Source organism: Nyctereutes procyonoides, unplaced genomic scaffold, assembly GCF_905146905.1.
Source record: "Nyctereutes procyonoides isolate TBG_1078 unplaced genomic scaffold, NYPRO_anot_genome, whole genome shotgun sequence".
Classification (NCBI taxonomy): Eukaryota; Metazoa; Chordata; class Mammalia; order Carnivora; family Canidae; genus Nyctereutes; species Nyctereutes procyonoides.
Window position 1 is genome coordinate 23,563,528 of NW_026575049.1, and position 22,040 is coordinate 23,585,567.

At 41.4% G+C, this 22,040-nt stretch overlaps 1 protein-coding gene across 1 annotated transcript in view; it reads left to right on the forward strand.

Annotated features, from left to right (window-relative positions):
* ARFGAP3 (ADP ribosylation factor GTPase activating protein 3) overlaps nt 1-22,040 on the forward strand; it is a 50,904-nt gene that overhangs the window by 8,666 nt on the left and 20,198 nt on the right. The window contains exons 3-11 of the mRNA XM_055328884.1: nt 1,967-2,039; nt 3,237-3,368; nt 4,685-4,768; nt 8,496-8,583; nt 13,476-13,535; nt 14,893-14,939; nt 15,573-15,715; nt 18,763-18,891; nt 19,721-19,843. Of these exons, the coding sequence (XP_055184859.1) occupies nt 1,967-2,039; nt 3,237-3,368; nt 4,685-4,768; nt 8,496-8,583; nt 13,476-13,535; nt 14,893-14,939; nt 15,573-15,715; nt 18,763-18,891; nt 19,721-19,843 (879 nt within the window). The remainder of the gene's footprint in view (nt 1-1,966; nt 2,040-3,236; nt 3,369-4,684; nt 4,769-8,495; nt 8,584-13,475; nt 13,536-14,892; nt 14,940-15,572; nt 15,716-18,762; nt 18,892-19,720; nt 19,844-22,040) is intronic.

The following is a 22,040-nucleotide window of genomic DNA, read 5'->3' on the forward strand; positions in this document are numbered from 1 at the left end:
CTCTGTTTCTTTTCAAGTTCACTGTTAAGTATTTCATGAGTTTATGAAAGGTGAATGGAAGCTAGTCCTCCCTGCAGTGGGCTGAGGGCAGGAACAGGCTTAACTACAGCATGAACAAGAGGACAAACTGTAAAGTGCCACCCAGGACATGGAAACAGCACCGCATCCACTTCTGTGGAAGATTAGTCAAAGTTGAAAGGAGGAGGAGACATTTGCAATGAACTTCAGAGTTTTGGTGACATTTTGATAATGGAAACAAGGCAGGGAAAAGGAGGTGAGCACTCAGACTTTAAGGAAAGTTATAGAGGCTGGAAAAAGTAAAATATGCAGCAGCTAATTTTTATACGCATAGGAAAAGGAGGAGATAAAGGATTCCAAGGGGGAGATTTGGGTGACATTGTAGAGGGTCTTGATTACGAGGCCAGACCCTGTACTTAACTGCTGAGGGGTTGAGGGGCAAATGCAGGCAGGCTGGCCTGGGCCCTGGATGCAGCAGGTGCCCATAGACATTGGCCAGATAGCACCTGGTGGGCCCAAGTCCCAGCACCATCCTGGACTGCCTCTGGGTGTGCTCCTTCCTACTCTGTGTCTCCTTCCCTTGAAAGAGGGGATGAGAAGACTGATACTCGTTGCAGAGGTTTTCGGGAGGAGAAAGTGGGTAAATCCATATATAAAGGCTGGCATGTGGTGAGCCCCCAGGTAGTGCTGCTGCCGATCAGGGCCAAGTCATCTAAGTGCCTGCCCAGGGGATGCAAGAGGAGAACCGTGTTGTGATGTGAGATAGGAAGGCAACACCTCCCATGGCCTTCTGTTAAGTAGCCAGGCCAGTTATGAACAGCCGGCTGGCTGCCTGGAAGCTGTTCCTGGGCTTGTCTATAAGGAAAAGTCTAGATTAATTGTGGTAAATGGATAAAATTCCATTTAAAATTTTTGATTACATAACTTTGTCATGTTTATTTGGTGTGATTCCTTCTGATTTCTAAAATCTATTTAAATGTTCCACTTAATGTACAGCCACTAGTGAAGCTAATTCATGGAATTTTAATTTTAAGAAGGTTCTGTGTTGATGCATAAGGATTGTAGAGGTCATGGGAAACCCATTTTCTCATTTACCTAGTTGGTAAACAGGAGATACTTTGTTAAAGGGACACTAATTCTTCAATTTTTCTTGCTTCCTCTGCTTTACTTTTTCTTCACATTGACACAGACTATTCCCTTTAACACATCTCTTAATCTAAATTAAAGGTAAGAAATAACCGACAGTAAGTCACTTCCTCATGTCAGAACAGGCACGCATGAGCAATTAAATTTCCTCTTAATATTGACTATTTTCACAGGCCACTGTTATCAAAAACTTTTACTTTCAAATCCCAATGTTATGTTTTCCCTCTAAGAGCACTAAATCCTGACCATTCTCCCTTCCCTGAGGGTGGCGAGGTTGGGCAGGTCCTTTCCACCTGATGATAAGACCAAGCATTTCAGAGGCTCCCATGGGGGTCAAACTGGACAAATGGATAGCACATCTGAAAACATCAGAACAGTACATCTATTTTGAGCAGAGACAAGTTACCAATACTTAGATCAGAAGCCACTGAGAATGTGAGGCAAGGAGACAGAGTTGTTGAATGGCCCTGGAAAGCTTGTCATGTTCCCTGCGTGCTAGAAGAAGAGAAGCTGGTTGGGGTCCCTGTGGCACAAGTGCTGCTGGCCTGGTGTGGCCTGTCTGTGGGGAGGAGAGCAGGTGGCTGGCCCCTCGGAGACTTGGCCACTAGGAAGGAGGAGAATGGCTAGGAGCCACTTGTATGGCTGTCATGTACCCTGCAGGCTCAGCGTCCTGCGTCACTGCTAACACAAACTCAGAAGTCCTCAGGATCCTGAACATCAAGGAACTCTTGTTTTCAAAAGTTTAGTGTCTTGATTGTGTGGGAAAATCGTGTTAACATTTGAGAATATTCTTTCCATTTAGATCTACAGAGCTGGACTCTAACTGGTCTTGGTTTCAGCTGCGATGCATGCAGGTTGGCGGAAATGCTAACGCAGTAAGTTCATCTCAGACTCATTGTTTCTTTTCTTGTATAAATACATGTTATACTAGGAAGGAAGCTCGGTGTTTGCATGTGCGAGTTTGGGGTGCTCTATCAGATAGCAAAGACAGGAAGGGCTTGGGAGTGGATGGCCCAGGTGACTTGTTATCTGTTAAATACCTAGTACCTACCGGGCTCTGGGCTCTGGGTGTGGGGATATAGTGATAAGACAAATAAGATCCCTCTTCTTAACTTAGTAATTTCTGGGTAAAATATAACTTTTTTAAAAAAGATTTGATTTATTCATGAGAGACACACAGAGAGAGAGGCAAAGACATAGGCAGAGGGCGAAGCAGGCTCCCTATGGGGAGCCTGATGTGGGACTCAATCCCAAGACCCTGGAATTACGAACTGAACCTAAGGCAGATGCTTAACCAGCTGAGCCTCCCAGGTGCCCCTAAATATAACTTTTTAAGTGTTTAATTAACTTATAATTTTACAAGAGCAGATTTCCTTAACTCCCCTTACAAACCTAAGTAAGGACCCTCAAATATGTTAAACTTCACTTACAAATTCAGTATATCTGATTCATCAGGTTGGGTTGCTCATACAGATTTTTAGAATATCTTCATTAAGATATGACCTTTGTAATTCATGTCTGTGTATGGACGGACCCTTATGGAGTGGTTGAACAGAGTTTCCTCTGATTATTTAAACATTTGTTTTACCACCTTGTTTATGCTGTGGTCCCTGTTGATGAAGAAATAGTTCTAGGCAAGGTGAAGGTCAGCATAGCTCCTAACCAGTTTCCAGTTAGTGGGATTCCAGTGTAGTTGAATTCAGACTGAAGTGAATGGCTCATGAACTAAAAGTCCAGAGTGGAAGGTGCGCCCCCAAAGTAACAAAATAATCTGGAATGATGGAATGCTTTAACAGAGAGAAACGAAGGGCCAGCGATTTCATTTTGTAATGCGAATCTCATGTCTAGTTTTACCAAAATATTCATGTTGCACGTGTGGAAGGTATTACTTTTACAAGGAAAGGTTTATATTAAGTTTTGTGGTTTTAAATTGTTTTTGTAAATTATGTGGTTTAATTACTTTTGTTTTCCCTAGTATTTCCCAAGAATCCTTCACAAAATGAAGTAATGTTTTCAGTTATATGTTCGATTTAATACAGCATTCCTGTTAATTTGTGTGTTTTCCTCCACAGTCTTCCTTTTTCCATCAACACGGCTGTGCCACCAATGACACCAATGCCAAGTACAATAGTCGTGCTGCTCAGCTCTATCGGGAGAGAATCAAGTCACTGGCCTCCCAGGCAACGCGGAAGCACGGCACTGATGTAAGTTGCTGGTGGATGGGGTTGTCTCCTTCAGATGAACATTTATTTTAGTAGAAAAAGGGGTAAACAGTAAAACCTTCTAACTGGATTCTCTTGCAAGGAAACAATCTGTAGTTGATTCTCATTGTTCATGGCAGTTATGCTCTGTGAGCTTGCTGTGAGCATTTGAAAGAGTAAATGCCAAAGCATCACTCCTACAGGAAATAGAGGGCTAGGCTCCTATAGGCTTCTGGTCACAATGTTTCCATCAGCTGATCTGTATATAATCTCATTTTACATGTGCTTCTGCTTAAGGGCTCCTTTTTAAATTTTTTTTAAGATTTTAAAAATTTATTTATTCATGACAGACACAGAGAGAGAGGCAGGGACAAAGGCAGAGGAGAAGCAGGCTCCCCACAAGGAGCCCAATGCAGGACTTGATCCTAAAACTCCAGGATCATGCCCTGAGCTGAAGGCAGATGCTCAACTGTTGAACCACCCAGGTGCCCTAAGGACTCCTTGTTGAACAGATTATGTAATTAAGCATGTGATATACTTAGTATATTGCTATAAAAATATTTAATATATAATAGATATAACTTAATATATTATTAATCTATAGTTATTGACTCATTAACATTGAACTCACTGCCCACAGCACTAGAACTCATTCCTGAATGAAACTTACCTGACACTATTTTCTCTATGAGGCACATCACAGCCTGCATGTGCTTAGGAGCATTAGGAGGACTGCAGCCTAGCCTGGACGGCCTGTAAACAAGGAAATCACCAACAAAGCACAAATATGTGGAAAATTTGGCACTAAATAGACCACAGAAAGGACACATTTAGTGTTGGAGAGCTTAAACAAGCACCTTGGGTTGCTCAAATTCTCTGCTGGTCCGCACACATCTATGAAGGACACAGAGGTGTCTCAAGTACCGATTTGGGGGTTACGAGTAAACTCTGACGGGTGGGTAAAGTTGCAAATACAGAACCCACTATTCTCGTGGATTGACTGTACTTTGGAACCTGTGCTTAGAAATGAAATCCTCAATCATTCCTTTTCAGAAACGGCTTGTGGATCTGGTAGGTGACATCCTTGAGATTTGGAAGCATAAGTTAGTGGGTTAGTGGGTTAGTGGGATTACTAAAATGTGCTCAGGGGCCCCGTGTAGGCACATACTGATTGTATAGTAGTGGAAAGTACCCATCTTTACCAAACAGGTCTCTAGAAGGGGAATGAGAGTATAAAATAAAACCCTTTAAAGGCAGGTGAAGAAAAAAAAAATAAAGGCAGGTGAAGGGCTAAGCAGTGCTTTATGTTTTTGTTCTAGCTCTGGCTGGATAGCTGTGTGGTTCCACCTTTGACCCCTCCGCCAAAAGAGGAAGATTTTTTTGCCTCTCATGTTTCTTCTGAGGTATGTATTATGCCTTATACTATTTTATTGCATTTTTTTTAGGATTTTATTTATTTATTAATGAGAGACACACACACACAGAGAAAGAGAGAGAGAGGCAGAGACACAGGCAGAGGGAGAAGCAGGCTCCATGCAGGGAGCCCGACTGGGGACTTGATCCCGGGTCTCCAGGATCAGGCCCTGGGCTGAAGGTGGCGCTAAAACCTCTGAGCCACCTGGGCTGCCCACCTTACACTATTTTAAAGTATCCCTACTCTTGCAGTTATAAAGGGTGTGTAATTAAACGTTTCAGTCAGGAGACAGATTAAGCTGCTCTAACAAACATCCCTGAAATATAGTCACTTAAACAAGACAGAAATCAGTTTCCATCAACAGTTCAGAAATCGTCTGTCCAGGGTTGACCGAGGGATTTATTTTGCTCTTTTCCACATGTTGGCTTCCATCTCAAGCTCCAAAGTGTCTGCTCAAGCTCATGACCTTTTGCAGCAATGGCAAGGGGGGCAAGCATCTAAGAAAGCAAGTGCCCAATCCTTTTACTAAAAAATGTAGAGGTAGTGCATATTACTTCTGCTTGTGTCCCGGTGGCCAGAGTTTAGTTATACTTCTGTACCTAGCTGTGAGGAAGGCTGAGAAATTATTACTAGTAGTCTGCCACAGTTCAGTTGAGAACTGTGGAACTCACAAAGAATGAAGAATTTTAATTAATTAATTAATTAATTAATTTAGAGAGTGTGAGCAGGGAGAGGAGCAGAGGAAGAGAGAATCTCAAGCAGACTTCCCCCACTGAGTGTGGAGCCCAATGTGGGACTCAGTTTCACGACACCAAGATCATGACCTGAGCCAAAATCAAGAGTCGATGCTTAACTAATGGCCCTAAACCCAAGTTTTAATAGGAGTTTGAATCTCATTGTCCCAATTTAGCTGTGTACCTAGAGCATATCTCAAGGCTTTTGTAAGAATGTCAGTTGGGTAAGCATCTGACTCTTGATCTCAGCTCAGATCTTGGTCTCAGAGTTGTAAATCAAGCCCTGTGTTGGGTTCCATGCTTAAGTAAAAGAATGAAATCAGTACTTACGCAAGGAATTAGGAGCTGGCGCAGAGTAAGCCTCTAGCCAATGTGCCAAAATCCTTATCTTCATTATGCGGTCTGGTAGGAGCAACAGTAATAATCCCCAAGTCACTAAGATTGGGGAACATAAGACCTCCACAGCCTAAAATATTTACTGAGTGGTCCTTTAAGGAAATGTGTGCAGGCCTCTGGCTTAGAGCCTCAGATGTCTGTTTGCTGCCCTTCCTCCTCCCGGTCCCACTGGGGTGGGGGTGCATTTGCTTACCTACTGCTCCACCTGTTCTTTAACCCATTTTCAAGTATACATGTGGAAAGGTGTATACATTGCTAACCCTTGATTTTTTTTTTATTATAATGTACACATACATGTTCATTGACCTACATGTTCAGTAGTTACTAGAAGTAGTTATCAAAAAAGAAGGGAACAGAAAACAAAACAAAAGATAAGACACTCTGTCATGATCTTTGCCTCTTGCTTAATATAGAACAAGATACAAAATACCCAGACTAGTAGCTGAGAAGTGTTAGGAATAGAAACAACAGGCTGAAAGGAGGAGACAGAGAAAGAGTTTGGTGTGGACTAATGTTGGAATTAGTATGGAATTAGAATTAGTATGAACTCATGTTTATTTTGCTGTGTCTATCTGGACACACGCACACGTGCAGATACACATGATGGAGCACTGATGACAAATATGTGTGTCTCCATGGGTGAACACACACACGGATGTATTACCTGCCTCTGTCTACCAAGGGGCCCAGAGACAGGGACATGCCGGTACACAAGTGCACCCAGCCACTCACATCTGGATTTCTAAATTCCAAGAGGAACCAGGTCTACCTCTGGAGAAATGCCAGATTCTAGGACTGGGACCACTAGGACAGCTAAGCCTGGAGTATCTTGTAGTGCTGAAAAGTGAGAAAGTGCTGGGTGGAGAGGGTGACAGATAGAGAGGGCATGTCGGGATCCCTGGGTGGCGCAGCGGTTTGGCGCCTGCCTTTGGCCCAGGGCGTGATCCTGGAGACCCAGGATCGAATCCCACGTCGGGCTCCCGGTGCATGGAGCCTGCTTCTCCCTCTGCTTGTGTCTCTGCGCCTCTCTCTGTGACTATCATAAATAAAATAAAGCTCAATGAATTAAAGCTTGAAAAAAAAAAAAAAAGAGAGGGCATGTCAAGAGGACTCAGGAACCAAGCAGAAGGAGTTCCCAATGATCAAAGCTGGAAAAACTTCAACAACAAATTATGTAATGACCGTTTGGGTTATAATCCACAGAATAAATAAACATCCTTGAGTCCACTCTAATAGAAATAGGTAATTGAATAAATAAATCAAGAGAAGGGACGATGTTCCTTAGACAAAAATTCAGTTATATATGGCAAACAGACACAAGAAAAGATGCTCACCATCACTCATCATCAGGGAAATGTAAATCAAAACCACAGTGAGATACCACCTCATGTCTGTCAGAATGGCTAAAATCAAAAACATAAGAAACAACAAGTTTTGGCAAGAATGTGGAGAAAAACATGCCCTCATGCACTGTGGGTGGGAGTGCAAATTGGTGCAGCTACTGTGGAAAACAGTATGGAAGTTCCTCAAAAAATTAAAAATAGAACTATCATATGATCCAGTAATTCCACTACTGAGTATTTACCCGAGGAAATGAAAACACGAATTCAAAAAGATATACGCATCTGCTGTTTATTGCAGCATTAGTTACAATAGACAAACTATGGAAATAGCCCAAGTGTCCATTGATAGATGAATGGATAAAGAAGATGTATGTATAATGGAATATTATTGGGCTATAAAAAAGAATGACGTCTTGTCATTTGCAACAAAATTGATGGACCAAAAGCTTATAATGCTAAATGAAATCAGTCAGAGAAAGACCAGTACCAAATGATTTCACTCATATGTGGAATTTGAGAAGCAAAACAAACAAACTCTTAAAAAAAACCCAGACTATTAAATATGGAGAACAAACTGGTGGTTGCCAGAGGGGAGGGAGGTGGGGGAGAGTTGAAACAGGTGAAAGGGATCAAGAGCACACTTATCTTTTTTTTTAAGGTTTATTTTTTTTAAGGGTGGGGTAGGGTGGGCCAGAGGGAAGGAATCTTCAAACAGACTCCCTGCCAAGTGTGGAGCCTGACCCTTGGCTAAATCTCTTAACCACTTAACCAGCTGAGCCACCCAGGTACACTTATCTTGATGAGCCCTTGGTAATGTACAGAGTTGTTGAATACCTGAAACTAATATGACACTGTATGTTAATTATACTTCAGTTTAAAAAAAAGAAAGAAAAGAACAGACATGTCTTGAGTGGCTCAGTTGGTTAAGTATCTGACTCTTGGTTTCAGCTCAGGTCATGATCTCAGGGTCCAGCCTTCATCAGACTCCAGGATCGGCAGAGACTGCTGGAGATTCTCTCTCCTTCTCCCTCTGCCCCTCCCCACCACGTGTGCACTGTCTCTCTCACAAATAAATACATAAATCTTAAAAAAAAAAAAAAGAATAGACATGTTTTAATATTATCTTTCCTTCCTCCTAATCTAGGCACTTAGAAGGTAACTATTAAATTATTAGCTTTTCCTTTGCTTTGGTTTTTTGTGACTTTTCTTTTGCTTACTGATGGCCTTTCTCACCTTGCTGCAGGTGAGTGGCACAGGGTGGGCCTCAGCACAGCCAGAAGTATCTTCTTTGCCACCAAGGAATGTGGAAACCACTCCAGCTAATAATGAAGGTAGTCTTCAGAACTGTCATGTAAAGCTATCCTTTGGTTCAATGGCATGCTATGAAACTATGAGAAAATAAGATCCTTGGGGTACCTGGGTCAGTCAGTTAAGCATCAGACTCTTGGTTTCGGTTCAGGTCGTGATTTCAGGGTCATGAGATCAAGCCCCGCACTGGGCTCCACATTCAGTGTGGAGTCTGCTTGAGATTCTCTCTCCCTCTCTGTCCTGTTCGTGTTCTCTCTCTCTAAAATAAATAAGTAAATTAAGAAAGAAAGAAAATAAGATTCTTGTATTTAATAATGAAAGATGCCCCTGGTAGATTATATAGTGGGTAAAAAAAAAAAATTACTAAACAGGGAGTATGATTTCATTTTTAAAAGAAACTAAAACAAAAACATCTACACACAGAAAACATGTTAAAAGGTACATGCCAGATTGTTAACTGAATTACTTTTTACCTTCAACTTGATACAGTTGTGAAGTAAATGAACTTGTGTAATGAGTATGTTACTTCTATACTCAGAAGAACAAGGTTTCAATTTTTAAAATGATTCTGTAGTTAATATCTAGTGATTTGCATTTGGTGATTTTAGTACAAGCTTATATTAATTTATTTTTTAAGATTTTATTTATTTATTTTAGAGAGAGAGCATGAGCAGAAGGGGCAGAGGGAGAGGGAGAGAATCTCAAGCAGAGCTGGATGTGAGGCTTGATCCCAGGACCCTGAGATTATGACCTGAGCCAAAGCCAGGAATTTAAAGCTTAACCAGCTGTGCCACACAGGTGCTCTAGAATTATATTTATTATAAATATACCTATATCAATTGCTTGCATTAAAAAAATCACTTATGTGATATGAATAACAAGGATCAAGACATCAACTTTTTCTGTTTTAAGATTGAACATTTTTTGTTAGCCATAAGGTGTGTAAATTAACAATGTTTGACAGCTATACAGGGAATCCCTGGGGTGTGGCTCCATAAGAAGTGTTGGCTGGTATCAAATGAGCGTAGAAAAAAAAAATGAGTGTAGAACTACTTTTGGGAACTTGGTGAGATAGGAAGGACCAAACACTCAGCCAACTTTATGACTAAGATTCTTACTCGAGAAACTGTCTGGCAAAGGTTTTTGTTTGTTTGTTTTTCTTTTGTTTTGTTTTGTTTCTGGAGGGCTGGAGAGTAACTGGTATTTATCAAGAAGAGAGTCCTAGAACAGTGGTCATTCAGATCTCTGTGAGAGTGGGGTTGGGGAGCATGCTGTAAGGAAAAGTCACTTCATTTGTGTTGAATTATAGGCATAAGGGTAGGAATGTCTGAGATTCCATCAAACAATAGATTTTAGGATGCCTCTTTTTAATGTTACTGATCTTAGGAGTTGACCTGTCAGCAAACCAGGATGGGAACATTTTGCATCCTGGGAAACAGTGAATGGAGTTGGAACAAGTGCCTAACATTTTGGGAAAAAATAGTAAAGCAGAATTCCATCTTTACTCTTTACATCAACCTAAATTCAATTGAATCAAAGATTTACATATAAATCATGAAAATATGAAGATACTAGAAGAAACATGGGTAAAACTTTTCTCCTCCTGGAATTGGGAAGTCCTAGGCATATTCAAGCCTCCTGAAAGAGATCAACAGATCTATTACAAATAGAACATTTCTGTTCTGAAGAAATGCTTTAAAGAGGAGTGATAAACAGTTGCAATTTGTAGATAGAAAGCTTGTTTCCTTAATATCCAAAGAACTTCGGCATGGCTGGGTTTCGTATGATTTGATCATACGTGATCATATGTGATTTTTTTTTTGCCCATTTTGTTTTTTTGTGCAAATGACCCTAAATGCCTGCTAAGAACACACCTTTAAGTGGTGTTTAGCTTTTTAATTTCTTAAACCGGCACCGCAGCTACACTGGCCCTCCAGTTCTCTCCTATGTTTGCTTTATGTTTTGCTTGCCATGAGAATATCTCCCCTGGCCGTCATGTGGCTGCATCTTTCCTGGAGTCTCTGCTCGAGGGCCTCGCCTCACACAGGCCACATCCACCCTACCGGCATTCCTAGTCACAACCACATTTATGTGTCTGGTCTCCCTCTTAGCGCAGCACACCTTGGTTCTGGGAATTACCATGCCCTGTTGGCTCAGTGGGCTGTGAGCTCCTCCAGGGAGAGGTTGTTTTTTAAGATAAGTAATCCACCTGATCCGTTGATTGGTTTGTCATCATCCATAAAGACAGAAGAGAAAAAATAATCCCAACAGTCTCCTGACTAACACAGAGAAAAGGTGGGCTTTGTACCTCCTGAAAGTGCAGATGACAGTTGGAATATTGTTATTATTACAACTAATTAGCATAAAAGGCCTTTTGAGGTTGAAGTTCACATGCACGGAGGTCCATGCAACCCCTGGAGTCCAGATCTCATTTGTTTTACTAATGAGAAACTAAGGTGACTAAATGCAAAACAAGATTTTGTTCTTGTACCTATTTTATTTTTTTAAGATTTATTTATCAGAGATCGTGCTCACAAGTGAGTGGGGGAGAGGTGGAGAGAGAGGGAGAGAATCCTCAAGCAGATTTCCTGCTGAGTGAGGAGCCCCCCATGTTATGCCAGGCTCCATCCCAGGACCCTGAGATCATGATCTGAGCCAAAAACCAAGAGTTGGATGCCCAACCAAGCACACAGGCGCCCCTGTTCTTGTAAATATTTTAAGGTCTACATTCTTAGCTGAAGAGTTCCTCCTAGAGGCGTTATTGTTCAGAATTCCACCTCCCCTCACCCCTGCAGCAGCACTTCCTCCTCTCTTCCCTACCAGTCTCAGCAGCAGCTCTCAGTTCTGCAGGCTTAGCCTTGAAGTTCCCTTGTCAGCAGGGGGTGATCGGGTGCAGTCTTAAGTCAATTTAAGGCTTACATAGTGAAAGGGGAGAACAAAGGAATTTTGACCAATGGATTGTGGGTCCTGAGATCCTCTGCTGGTCCTCCACTGCCCAGCAGTTCCTGGCCCGTGGTAAATAATCAAAAAATGTGCAGTCAGTCCTTTTTCCACAAAATGCCATTGTTCTCACTCCTCCTTCTCTGCCTACTTAAATGCCCTAAGTAGAGTTTATCTTTTAAATATTTATAGGGGCTCTTGGGCGGCTCAGTTGGCTAAGTGGCAGACTCTTGATTTCGGCTCAGGTCGTGATCTCAAGGTCCTGGGATGGAGCTCCTTGCTCAGCCAGGAGTCGGCTTGAGGAGTCTCTCTCCCACTCCCTCTGCCCCCACCCTCGCTGGTGTGTGTTCTCTCTCTCTCAAATAAATAAATGTTTTTTTTTTTTTTGAGAGAGAGAGCACGTGAATGAGGGAGGGGCAGAGGGAGAAGGACAGAAAATCTTAAGCAGGCTTCACACTCAGGCATGGAGCCCAGTGTAGGGCTCGAGCTCATGACTCTGAGATCATGACCTGAGCCAAAATCAAGAGTCAGACACTTAGCTGACTGAGCCACGCAGGCGCCCCCAAGTAAATAAATCTTTTAAAATAAATAAATATAAAAATAAGACAGATGAGTTTCCTCTAAACCTCCTTTGGGCCTGCCCTGTTTAAAATAATAGCTTTATTGACCTATAATTCACACATTTTAAAATTTCCCTTTTTTAAAATTAAATGGTTCAATTCAGTGGTTTTGTATATCCACAAGATTGTGTCACCATCTTCACCGTGTATTTAACATTTTCTGCAGCCTGCAAAGAAAGCCTGTACCCATGACCTGTCCCATTCTGCCCTGCCCCCAGCCCCTGCTTCCATCTCCAAGGATTTGCCTGTTCTAGACATTTTGTATTAGTGGAATCCAACAATGTAGCATCTTCCATGACTGGCTTCTGATGCTTAGCATCATGTTTTCAAGGTCCATCCATGTCGTAGCTCATGTCAGTACTTCATTCCCTTTTATGGCCAAGTAAGATTACATTGCCTGGATAGACTACATTTTGTTTATTCATTTTTAAAGGAATAAAATTAAGATAACAAAATATTTTTTAAAATGAAGACAGAATTTCCTAACCAGAATCATTTTTTAGGCAAACTAGATAACAGAGCAGATTTCCTGACACCTGAAAATCATGTAGGTTTCTATCATTGATATGATTGGTGTTAGAAGTTACAAATATTAACATATATTGGGTGTATAATCCACATATGTACTGGGGATCTCGGAACAGTTTATTTTAAAACAGATCATAAGGAGAATTGCAAATGATATTAATTAGGAAGACCACTAACATTTTTATCCTATAAAGCAACAGGATAAAAAGTACACTTCTATTTCAATGGACTTTTAAAATTCATTTTTTAGGGATCCCTGGGTGGCGCAGCAGTTTGGCGCCTGCCTTTGGCCCAGGGTGCGATCCTGGAGACCCAGGATCGAATCCCACGTCGGGCTCCCGGTGCATGGAGCCTGCTTCTCCCTCTGCCTGTGTCTCTGCCTCTCTCTCTCTTCTCTCTGTGTGACTATCATAAATAAATAAAAATTTTAAAAAATTCATTTTTTAAAAAGATTTTATTTATTATGAGACACACACACACACACACACACACACACACACACAGAATGCAGCAGAGACACAGGCAGAGGGAGAAGCAGGCTCTGTGCAGGGAGCCCGACATGGGACTCGATCCCGGGTCTCCAGGATCAGGCCCTGGGCCGAAGCCGGCGCTAAACCGCTGAGCCACCTGGGCTGCCCATAAAATGCATTTTTTTTTAATCAAAATTCTTACAATGACAAAATAGAGTATGGAGCTAAACAGGAAAACAGTCATTGACAAAATTGGGTAAGATATGTGGTACCGAGAAAGCAGAATTTATTACATATTCAAAAGCACATTTGATGAGTATCTTTTCCACATTAATATCAATTTATTTTAACTTTCAGGTGGACCAGAACAAGGACCAAGTGTGGAAGGTCTTAATGCACCGACGAAGGCTGCTTCAGGTAATACACCTACAACTCCATATTCTGATTTACAGAGTGAGATTCATTAGGACAAACAATGAATCTTGTCTTTACATTCTGCGTACATTTTGTAATATGGCATTTGTGACCATTAATCAATTAATAAGATTTTATTGAGCAAAAAAATGCTATTCCATTTTAGCCAGCGAGAGGCCCATGAGTTGCAGCAGCTGGTCTACCTGGCTGAGGTGGCTGTTGACGCTGTTGATTTGCCCATCTGCATTGTGCTGCCATGAGCATGAGCAGAGCACCATGTCATTCCCATTGACTCCAGAACTTCTAGTATTTTCTTCTCTTTCTGATTTTACAGTGGTCTTTAATTTTTCATTATGAGGGAATTATATTCTGAAATTAGTGCATACCATGTGGCATTAATTGGAAAGCAAGTACTTTGGTGAAAAAATAGCTAAACTATTAGAAATGTTCCAGATATTTTCATCCTGTGTTAATAGCCTTGTAGGAGGTTGGGAACAGATTATATGACTACTGCCACATGGATCCAAAGGGAGGTGATGGAAAGAAAAACTTCTTTAGATATCTTTTTCACACTTGAAGTGTAATGATTTTATATTCTCATTAGGGTTAAATTTGAATCTTTCATTGTTTATGGTTTTATGCTGTCTTTTCCTATTAAAGCACATTCTCATCTTTGCAAGAAAAAAAGTTCAAATTTTATTCTTACTGAGTCTCTTAAACATAATTCTAGAAACAGAATATATAACCTATAATTAAAGTTTACCCAGAAAACAGTTTTTAAGGAATTCTATCTTAAAGCATCATACATTTTTGTGCAATTTAGAAAGTACTACTACTACGAAAATAATGGAATGCTTTATAATTCTTATTGACTAATATGATAACATTTGTATATAAGTCAAGATGAAAAAGCACATTACTGCTTTAGTTGTATATGTAATGCCTGGTTAACTTATTATTTTAAATAATTCTAAAAGTTTTTGAGAGCAGATCTTAATAGGAGAGTTTGTTTAATACACATAAGAAATGCTCCTGAAGAAAGTAGTGTATGGGGCCAGGCCAGGCTCTTTTTTTCTCTTCAGTGTGGTGTGCAGAAAACATTATTCTGAATTTGGTTACTACTTGGAAATACCAAGAAACTCCATTTAACCAAGCTCTTAATCTAAAATACACTCATATGCTTGAGTCTTCCTGGTGACAAACCAAGGTGGAAAATGTTATAGTCTCTTAAATAATGATATGTGAAAAAAAAAAGAAAAAAATGATATGTGATATCTTAAGATTTTTTTAAAGATACAATAAAAATTAAAAAATTATGTATTTCTATTGGTCTGACTTTCTACTTTTTATTTTTTGGCAGAGGTGTCCTCTATCATAAAAAAGAAACCAAATCAAGCAAAAAGAGGAGTGAGTATTGTGTGTAATTACCTAGTAGCTCAGCTCTAAAATAGCCCACGCTCTGGAGAAAGCCACATTTGTCATTTCCCTCTTACTTATTTTGAGCCATATTGTGTGTAATACATGTGGCTTTGATAGAGAACCTATGCTTTGTGCAATGAGGTGAATGTTATACGTAGTGAGGATTTTCTAGAATGAAGGTTTGGTGACATTTTTCTGTCGATGACAAAATTCTAAAGGAATCAACGGAGGCTCCTTGGGAGTTCTGTTGTGTTTGCATTTCTGTAAGCGATGCCATCACTCAAGGCTTGGAGAATTGTCATCCGCTGAGCTTTCGGATGTCACAATTCCCTGTAGAGCCCCTGCTCTGGAGGCAGGCGCCAGGGTCTGAATTCCGACTTTGTCACCTAGTGGCTATGGGATCTTGATCAAGTCACTTAACTTACCTGGGCTTGAGTTGCTCATCTGTGAACTGGGGATAAGAAAAATGCCAACTTGACCGGGTCGTGAGGACTAAGTGAGAGAACAAATGTAAAGTGCAGCTCACAGGACCTGGCAGGTAATAAACCTCAGTATATGTTAGCTGTTGCTGCAAAAGCTTTCAAACAATTTGGGTAGAATCTAATTTTATATACCTTCTAGCTTGGGGCCAAAAAAGGAAGTTTGGGAGCCCAGAAAGTGACGAATACGTGCTTTAATGAAATTGAAAAACAAGCCCAAGCTGTAGATAAAATGAAGGAACAGGAAGACCGTCTGGCCAGGGCAGCACCTAAGGAAGAATCCATGTAAGTTTAATTTAGTTACAGAAATGTTTTTAGTGAATAAAACTATTAGCCAAACGACTCTGAGGTTCGCTTTCCAAATGCCATGTAATTATTATTTTTATTTTTATTTATTTATTTTTGTGTTGGTGCTGGGGAGAGGGACTGCCCGGATCGGAGACATTGGAATGCTAATGTAGCGTACTTTGAAGTCAGGCCAGTCGTTTTACATTTCATCTGAGCGGAGGAGCCCCACAGCCGCAATGAAGGGGGTGTGTTTTGGACCCCCTTTGGTGGTGAGACTAGGACCAACAGAATGGGGCAGAAACTGGAAGCCAGGAGGCCAGGAAGAGAATGGTTATAAGTATACACTTAAGGCTCTTGAGAGGCTTTATTTGTGTTGGAAACAGAAGAGTGGTGTGGCCGCCTGGAGAATGCATGAGCTGGGTATGGGAGATCATAGGGAGAGGAGGAAGCAGGGTGACCACGACACAGAGGGGAAAGGCAGCTTGGGTTCCTAGTTCTTACGCCTGTTGATTTTACTTAACTGGTATTTTACTGTTGATTTTACTTAACTGGTCTCTTCTTTTCATGTGTATCTTACCAGTTTGGGCTTGAGTCACTGTAGACTGAAGAAAATAATAATGCTCATTTTATGAGGTTTAATGCTTTGAGAACTACCTTAGTTAGTGCCCATCAAAGTGTATCAAACAGTCCCTGGTGCCAAGTAAGTGCTCAGTGTGATTTCTTGCCATTCATACTAACCGTTTGCTAAGGGGCTTTCTAGTTGTTAAGCCCGGAGAAGCTATTTCTCCTTGTCATTTACCTCGAAGAGCACAGGGGGCAGCACTGAACTGTAGGTAGGCTAAGTAGGGTTTGAAATGGCTTTCTGTAAAATGTACTTCCCACTGTACATTTTACATTCCTCACAGACCTCACTTCGATTTCTCCAAACGAGGTTCTTGACCCTGGGAAAGGGGAAGGTCAAATCTGAAGCTTTAGGGGCCGTGGACAGATTGCGGGTGCGTGGTTTTCCTGGAGCGTCTAAAATCCAGCGTCTGGTCACATCAGAAGACAGGGAATACAGGAAGCTCCAGCTCCCTCCCTGCAGGTCAGCTGGATGGAGATTAGCACATGAACCTTAGAAGCCACACCAGCCTTAGCTGGTAGCTTTCATTAGGACGGCTGAGTACAGCATACACGCAAAGATGCGGGCCAAGCGGTGTTTAAGAATCTGATTTGGGAATCCGCTTTGACAGCTTTCTTGGCCTGTGCCCGAAATACCACCCTCCCGCTCGGACTGCTGGCAGCCCAGTTCCACCCAATGGGCCTGCGCCAGCCCAAGAAAGTGTACATGTTTTATCTTTAAGATGCGACAAAGTGTATTCTTCCACAAGTGAATTTATTTATTTATTTTTATTTTTTTAAAGATTTTATTTATTTATTCATGAGAGGGAGATGCAAGTGAATTTTTTAATGGCTGTGAATAAAGCTATTTCAGTTCAGTAGACTGTCAGGAGCAGCATTTTTCTCTCTCATCAGCCCGTGAAATTCTCAGTGTCCATGAGGTGGCCTCATCCTCCTCCTCTCCTGGCAGTTCCCAGGCCCACCCTCGGAGGAGTCTGCACAGTTGGGGCAGGAGAGTCGAAGAGGCCGTGCCATGGCAGAGCTGCTTCCCTGGCTGCTCCTGGGTGCTGTGCAAGCCCTCCCTGCGGCCGGCACGAGCACTTCAATTCCATCAGTGCTGGCAGCCCCGTGTCACATGTTATGGGAAGCCGGGGCAGTAACGTGCGTGCTTTTAATGCACAGGAGACCCAGTCCCGTGTCAGGTCCCAAGAAGGAAGGCTCTCCCATCACCTCTCTTCCTACTAGAACTTTTTTCTTCCATCCATTCATCTTCTCCAGAAGAATCCATTGCTACAGTTTTATCCATTGTTTTCAACAGATCTGTTGTCTTCCTCCAAAAAACATACTCAAAGGTATTACTTTCTAAGTGATAAAACTGAATACATTGCTGGAACCTGTTCTGTAGGAATAATAGTAAAGAATGCAAACTGCCAGATTAAAACAAAACAAATCCTGCTTGACTTACTAAGGAAGGAAATAGCAGAAGCATTTTTTTTCTATTTTCTATTGACTTCTTTTTCTAGTAAGAAATTTCGTTGTCATTCCCTTGTTAATACAGAGAAATGTATTTATCTTATTGTGGAATTTACATAGTGCCTTATGAGGAATTCATGACATTTTACACAGTTTTATAAAATGGGTAATGGCTTAGAGTTCCTGATAAGATAGGTGTAGCACTTGTCAGCGGCCCAAAATTTTGTTGCTGTCTTACTAATACAAGATACTCTTGTTTTTGCTGACAGAGGCATAATTTCCTTTATGAAAAATTGAGTATTTATAATATGGTTAGAAATCTGAAAAAAAAATCTGAGAGTCAGGGACAGTGTTGTGTACCTCTCTTTACCCCTTTGGTGCATCGTTCATAACAGGTGCTTGATAAACACATCATTAATGTCTGATAGCAGAGAAGGAACTGGTAGCTGAGAAATGAGTACTCTGTTTTAAGTGCTCTTGAAAGCCTGATTATATAGAGATCCTCTGAAGAATCTTTTTGCAATTAAGTAACTCCTTATTTTATCTATTTGTAAAGTCAAAAATATGTAAGTGTGTGTGTGTGTGTGTGTGTGTGTGTACTTAAACCAAGCACCCCAATGAGACTAACCTTATACTTTTGCTATGTAATGTGGAAGTATAAATAGAATATTAATCCAAGTAAGGAATTCTGATTTTTACTATTATTATTCGATGATAGCTGATATGAACTAGAACTGTAAGGTGGGATCAACAGCAATCAAAAAGTGGTTATAAACACATTCAAATTTTCTCAAGCATCTACTCGAAAAAGACCTTTAGGAGAAAAAAAGGCCAATTTGCCTTCATAATTATTAGTTACGGAAAGAAGCATGAAGCTCAAATTATAAGTGACTTGTTTAATTTTGCTTAGCTTTTTAACTTGAAAACACAGAATTAAATCTAATGTAAGGAGCATTTGGTTTTTCTGGCAGCGTTTCATCACTGCGATTAGCCTATAAGGATCTTGAAATTCAAATGAAAAAGGACGAGAAGGTGAACATGAGTGGCAAAAAAAAGATAGAGTCGGAGAGACTCGGCATGGGATTTGGAAATTGCAGAAGGTATGTGGCTTCCAGGATTTAAACCAGGTTGCTGGGATACCTGGGTGGCTCAGTGGTTGAGTGTCTACTTTTGGCTCAGGGCATGATCCTGAAGTCCCGGGATCGAGTCCTGCATCAGGCTCCCTGCGGGAAGCCTACTTCTCCCTCTGCCTGTGCCTCTGCCTCTCTCTGTGTGTCTCTCCTGAATAAATAAATAAAATCTTTTAAAAAAATAAATAAACCGGGTTGCTGATTGTGAATGGCTTTTCCTTATTAACGTCAGTGTGAGACATATTTTTTCTTGATTCCTTCCTTTCTTCAATTTTTTCCTTTACTCTGGTAGCCAACATAGCATGAAAAATTCCAAATTCGAGTCTCAGGAAAAAGAAAATAGGCCTGACCAGTTGCTAAGTGGACGCCACAGACAGAACTGATAGGTGTGACTGTATTTTATTTAATTCACATTGTTCCAGTCCTCACTAAGGATTTTCAGTGCTTACGCCAAAAAATATATATGCCGTTTTTATTGCTTGTGTTTTTAACCCCACTAATACATTTTTGTTGTTCTTGAAAGTAGAGATTAGGGCAGCCCCAGTGGCTCAGCAGTTTACACTGCCTGCAGCCCGGGGTGTGATCCTGGGACCCGGGATCAAGTCCCACATCAGGCTCCCCGCATGGAGCCTGCTTCTTCTTCTGTCTGTGTCTCTGCCTCTCTCTCTCTCTCTCTCTCTCTCTGTATCTCATGAATAAATAAATAAAAAATCTTAAAAAAAATAAAATGTTCCTCAGTGAACACAAGTGTCCTCATGAACTAATGTAATTTTTTCCCGTTTTATTCTGTTTCCTCAAGTGGTATTTCACATTCCGTGACTTCAGATATGCAGACCATCGAACAGGAAATACCCATTGTAGCAAAGCCCAGAAAGAAGTACAGTGATGACAGTGATGACTCCTATTTTACTTCCAGCTCGAGGTAATCCACTAAAAATTGGCTTTAAAGGGTTGTTGTTTTCCAAAGCAGTGACTCTCTTATTGGCATTAGGAGCAAATACAAATCTATTAATTTCTTTGCTTTTAAAAGCTTTAGCTGGAGGCAAGGGTGTCCTTTGGGAAAAAATTGGGGAAACATTCATAAGTGGACCATGCTTGCTAATATTAAGATGTTTGGTAATAAAAATCAGCAACCAAGCGTTAAAATTATAGGTGGGAACTTGGGTTTATCTAAGTGTGAAATTGGAGAGCTAAACAAGACCCCAGAGGTCCAGATCCTTTTGTGTCAGGATACCCACTCCTGGAGCTTCCAGCTGGCAGGGTGGAGTATTGAGTAAACACTGCTGTGTGTGCGTATCAATTCATGGAAAACACTCATGCGCTCCAAAGGCTCCCAGGGTACGCTAGCTTCTGGTCCATCAGCGTTCACCATCAGATGAGGACAAGTTGCCTGACTCTGGTGTGAAGCCGACCGTGGTGAGTGCCACGGTTCAGGCTCCGGGGCCCAAGGGGCAGAACAAGTTTGAACTTGAACTGACTCACTTTGGGAGGTTCCTCCAAAAACCTGACTGGCACAGGGAGAGTATTGCTAAAAAGGCACCACATGGGGGTCGGGGGCCGGGGGCAAGAGTGTAGGCCTGGGCTCAGACGGCCTGGATTCAAATCCTGACTGGGCCACATAGTGACTTAATGACTGTGTGACCTCGGCCAAGTTACTCAGCCTCTCTGTGCTGCAACCTCCTCATCTGCAAGTTAGGGATACTTGCAGTGTAGGTAGTCTACCTCACAGTGTAGGTAGGGAGGGCTACATGAGTTAATGCAAATGGAGTGTCTGGAACAGTGCTTGACTATTGTTTGTGTTGTTTAGCTGCTATTATTATGTAGAAATTCAGTTCTAGAGACATGTGATGCAGTCTGAATGTTTAATTACTATCCTTAGATACTTAACCACACTGAGGGCCGCCTTCAAGTTTGGAGTTTAGGACAATTGAATGTGTGCTGCTCGTCAGTAGTGGGCTCCGTGGCTCCCATCTGGAAGGACATTACTGTCATCTTGCAGTTACGTAGGCCTGATGCGTTTTCTTAGATACAGTGGGTATATACTTTATATATACAGGATACAAATGCATGTTGACTATTAACTGAAAGCCAATTGTGAGATATACTCGTCAAAGTTCATAGGTTAGTACTATCCTTAAAAAATTCTTCTCCCATGGCTTCCCATTATTTCAAGTCCAAATATTTTACCAAAGAAAGTTCGAGGTTTAGTGGTGTTCCCTGTCAGTGCTGTGAGTAAACTGTGTAACACACCAGGTTTGGATTTCATTACAGGTAACTCCCAAATCATGCCTTTTAAAAGTATTTAAATATACTTTCTACAGGATAAAATGAAATTTCTTTTTTTTTTAAGATTTTTTTTTTTTTGTTATTCAGTTTTTGTTTTTTTTTTTTAATTTGAAAGAGAAAGAAAGAGCACAAGCAGAGGGAGGGGCCAAGGGAGAGGGAGAAGCAGATTCTCTGCTGAGCAGGGAGCCTATGGGAGGGGGTGGGGGGAGCTCGATTCCTCCTGGGATCGTGGCCTGAGCCAAAGGCAAATGCTTAACCAACTGAGCCACCCAGGCGCCCCTAAGATTAAATTTCTAACTTGATTTGAGAGCTGCATGCACATCAGATCATTTCAGATTTGCTCTTTAAGGAACAAATGGGTCTTGGTCAGAGGAGACTCTAAGTGACTCGAGTTCTACACTGGCCCAGGTTCTCCACTGACCCATTTGGCTTCTCCACAACACCTTTTTGATTATTTCACTGCTCATTAGCACCTCCTGCACGTGAAAGCATAGAAAAGTAAAGAAAAGAAATCTCAAGTTCAATCAGCCCTGCTGCTTGGCAGCCAAGTTGCGAAGAAATGGCTGCAAGTGAAGTTATCCATGGAATGGGCCCTGAGAAACTTCTGGGAAATGTCACTGGCCCTGGGTTCCTGATCGGCTCCCAGGGGTGCTTTATCTGCCTTGTCAGTAGCCTCAGAAATCCTGTGGCTTTTTCTTTCTCTAGAAGCTTAGTCAGAAGAGTCATAAGGCCTTTATTGCTATGAAACAGTTATTTCTGGTTTGAAACCTGGGAGCCAGGTGTTTTTACATAGACTGCACTTAGTGGACTCCTGCCAGAGAGACCTTGGGGTG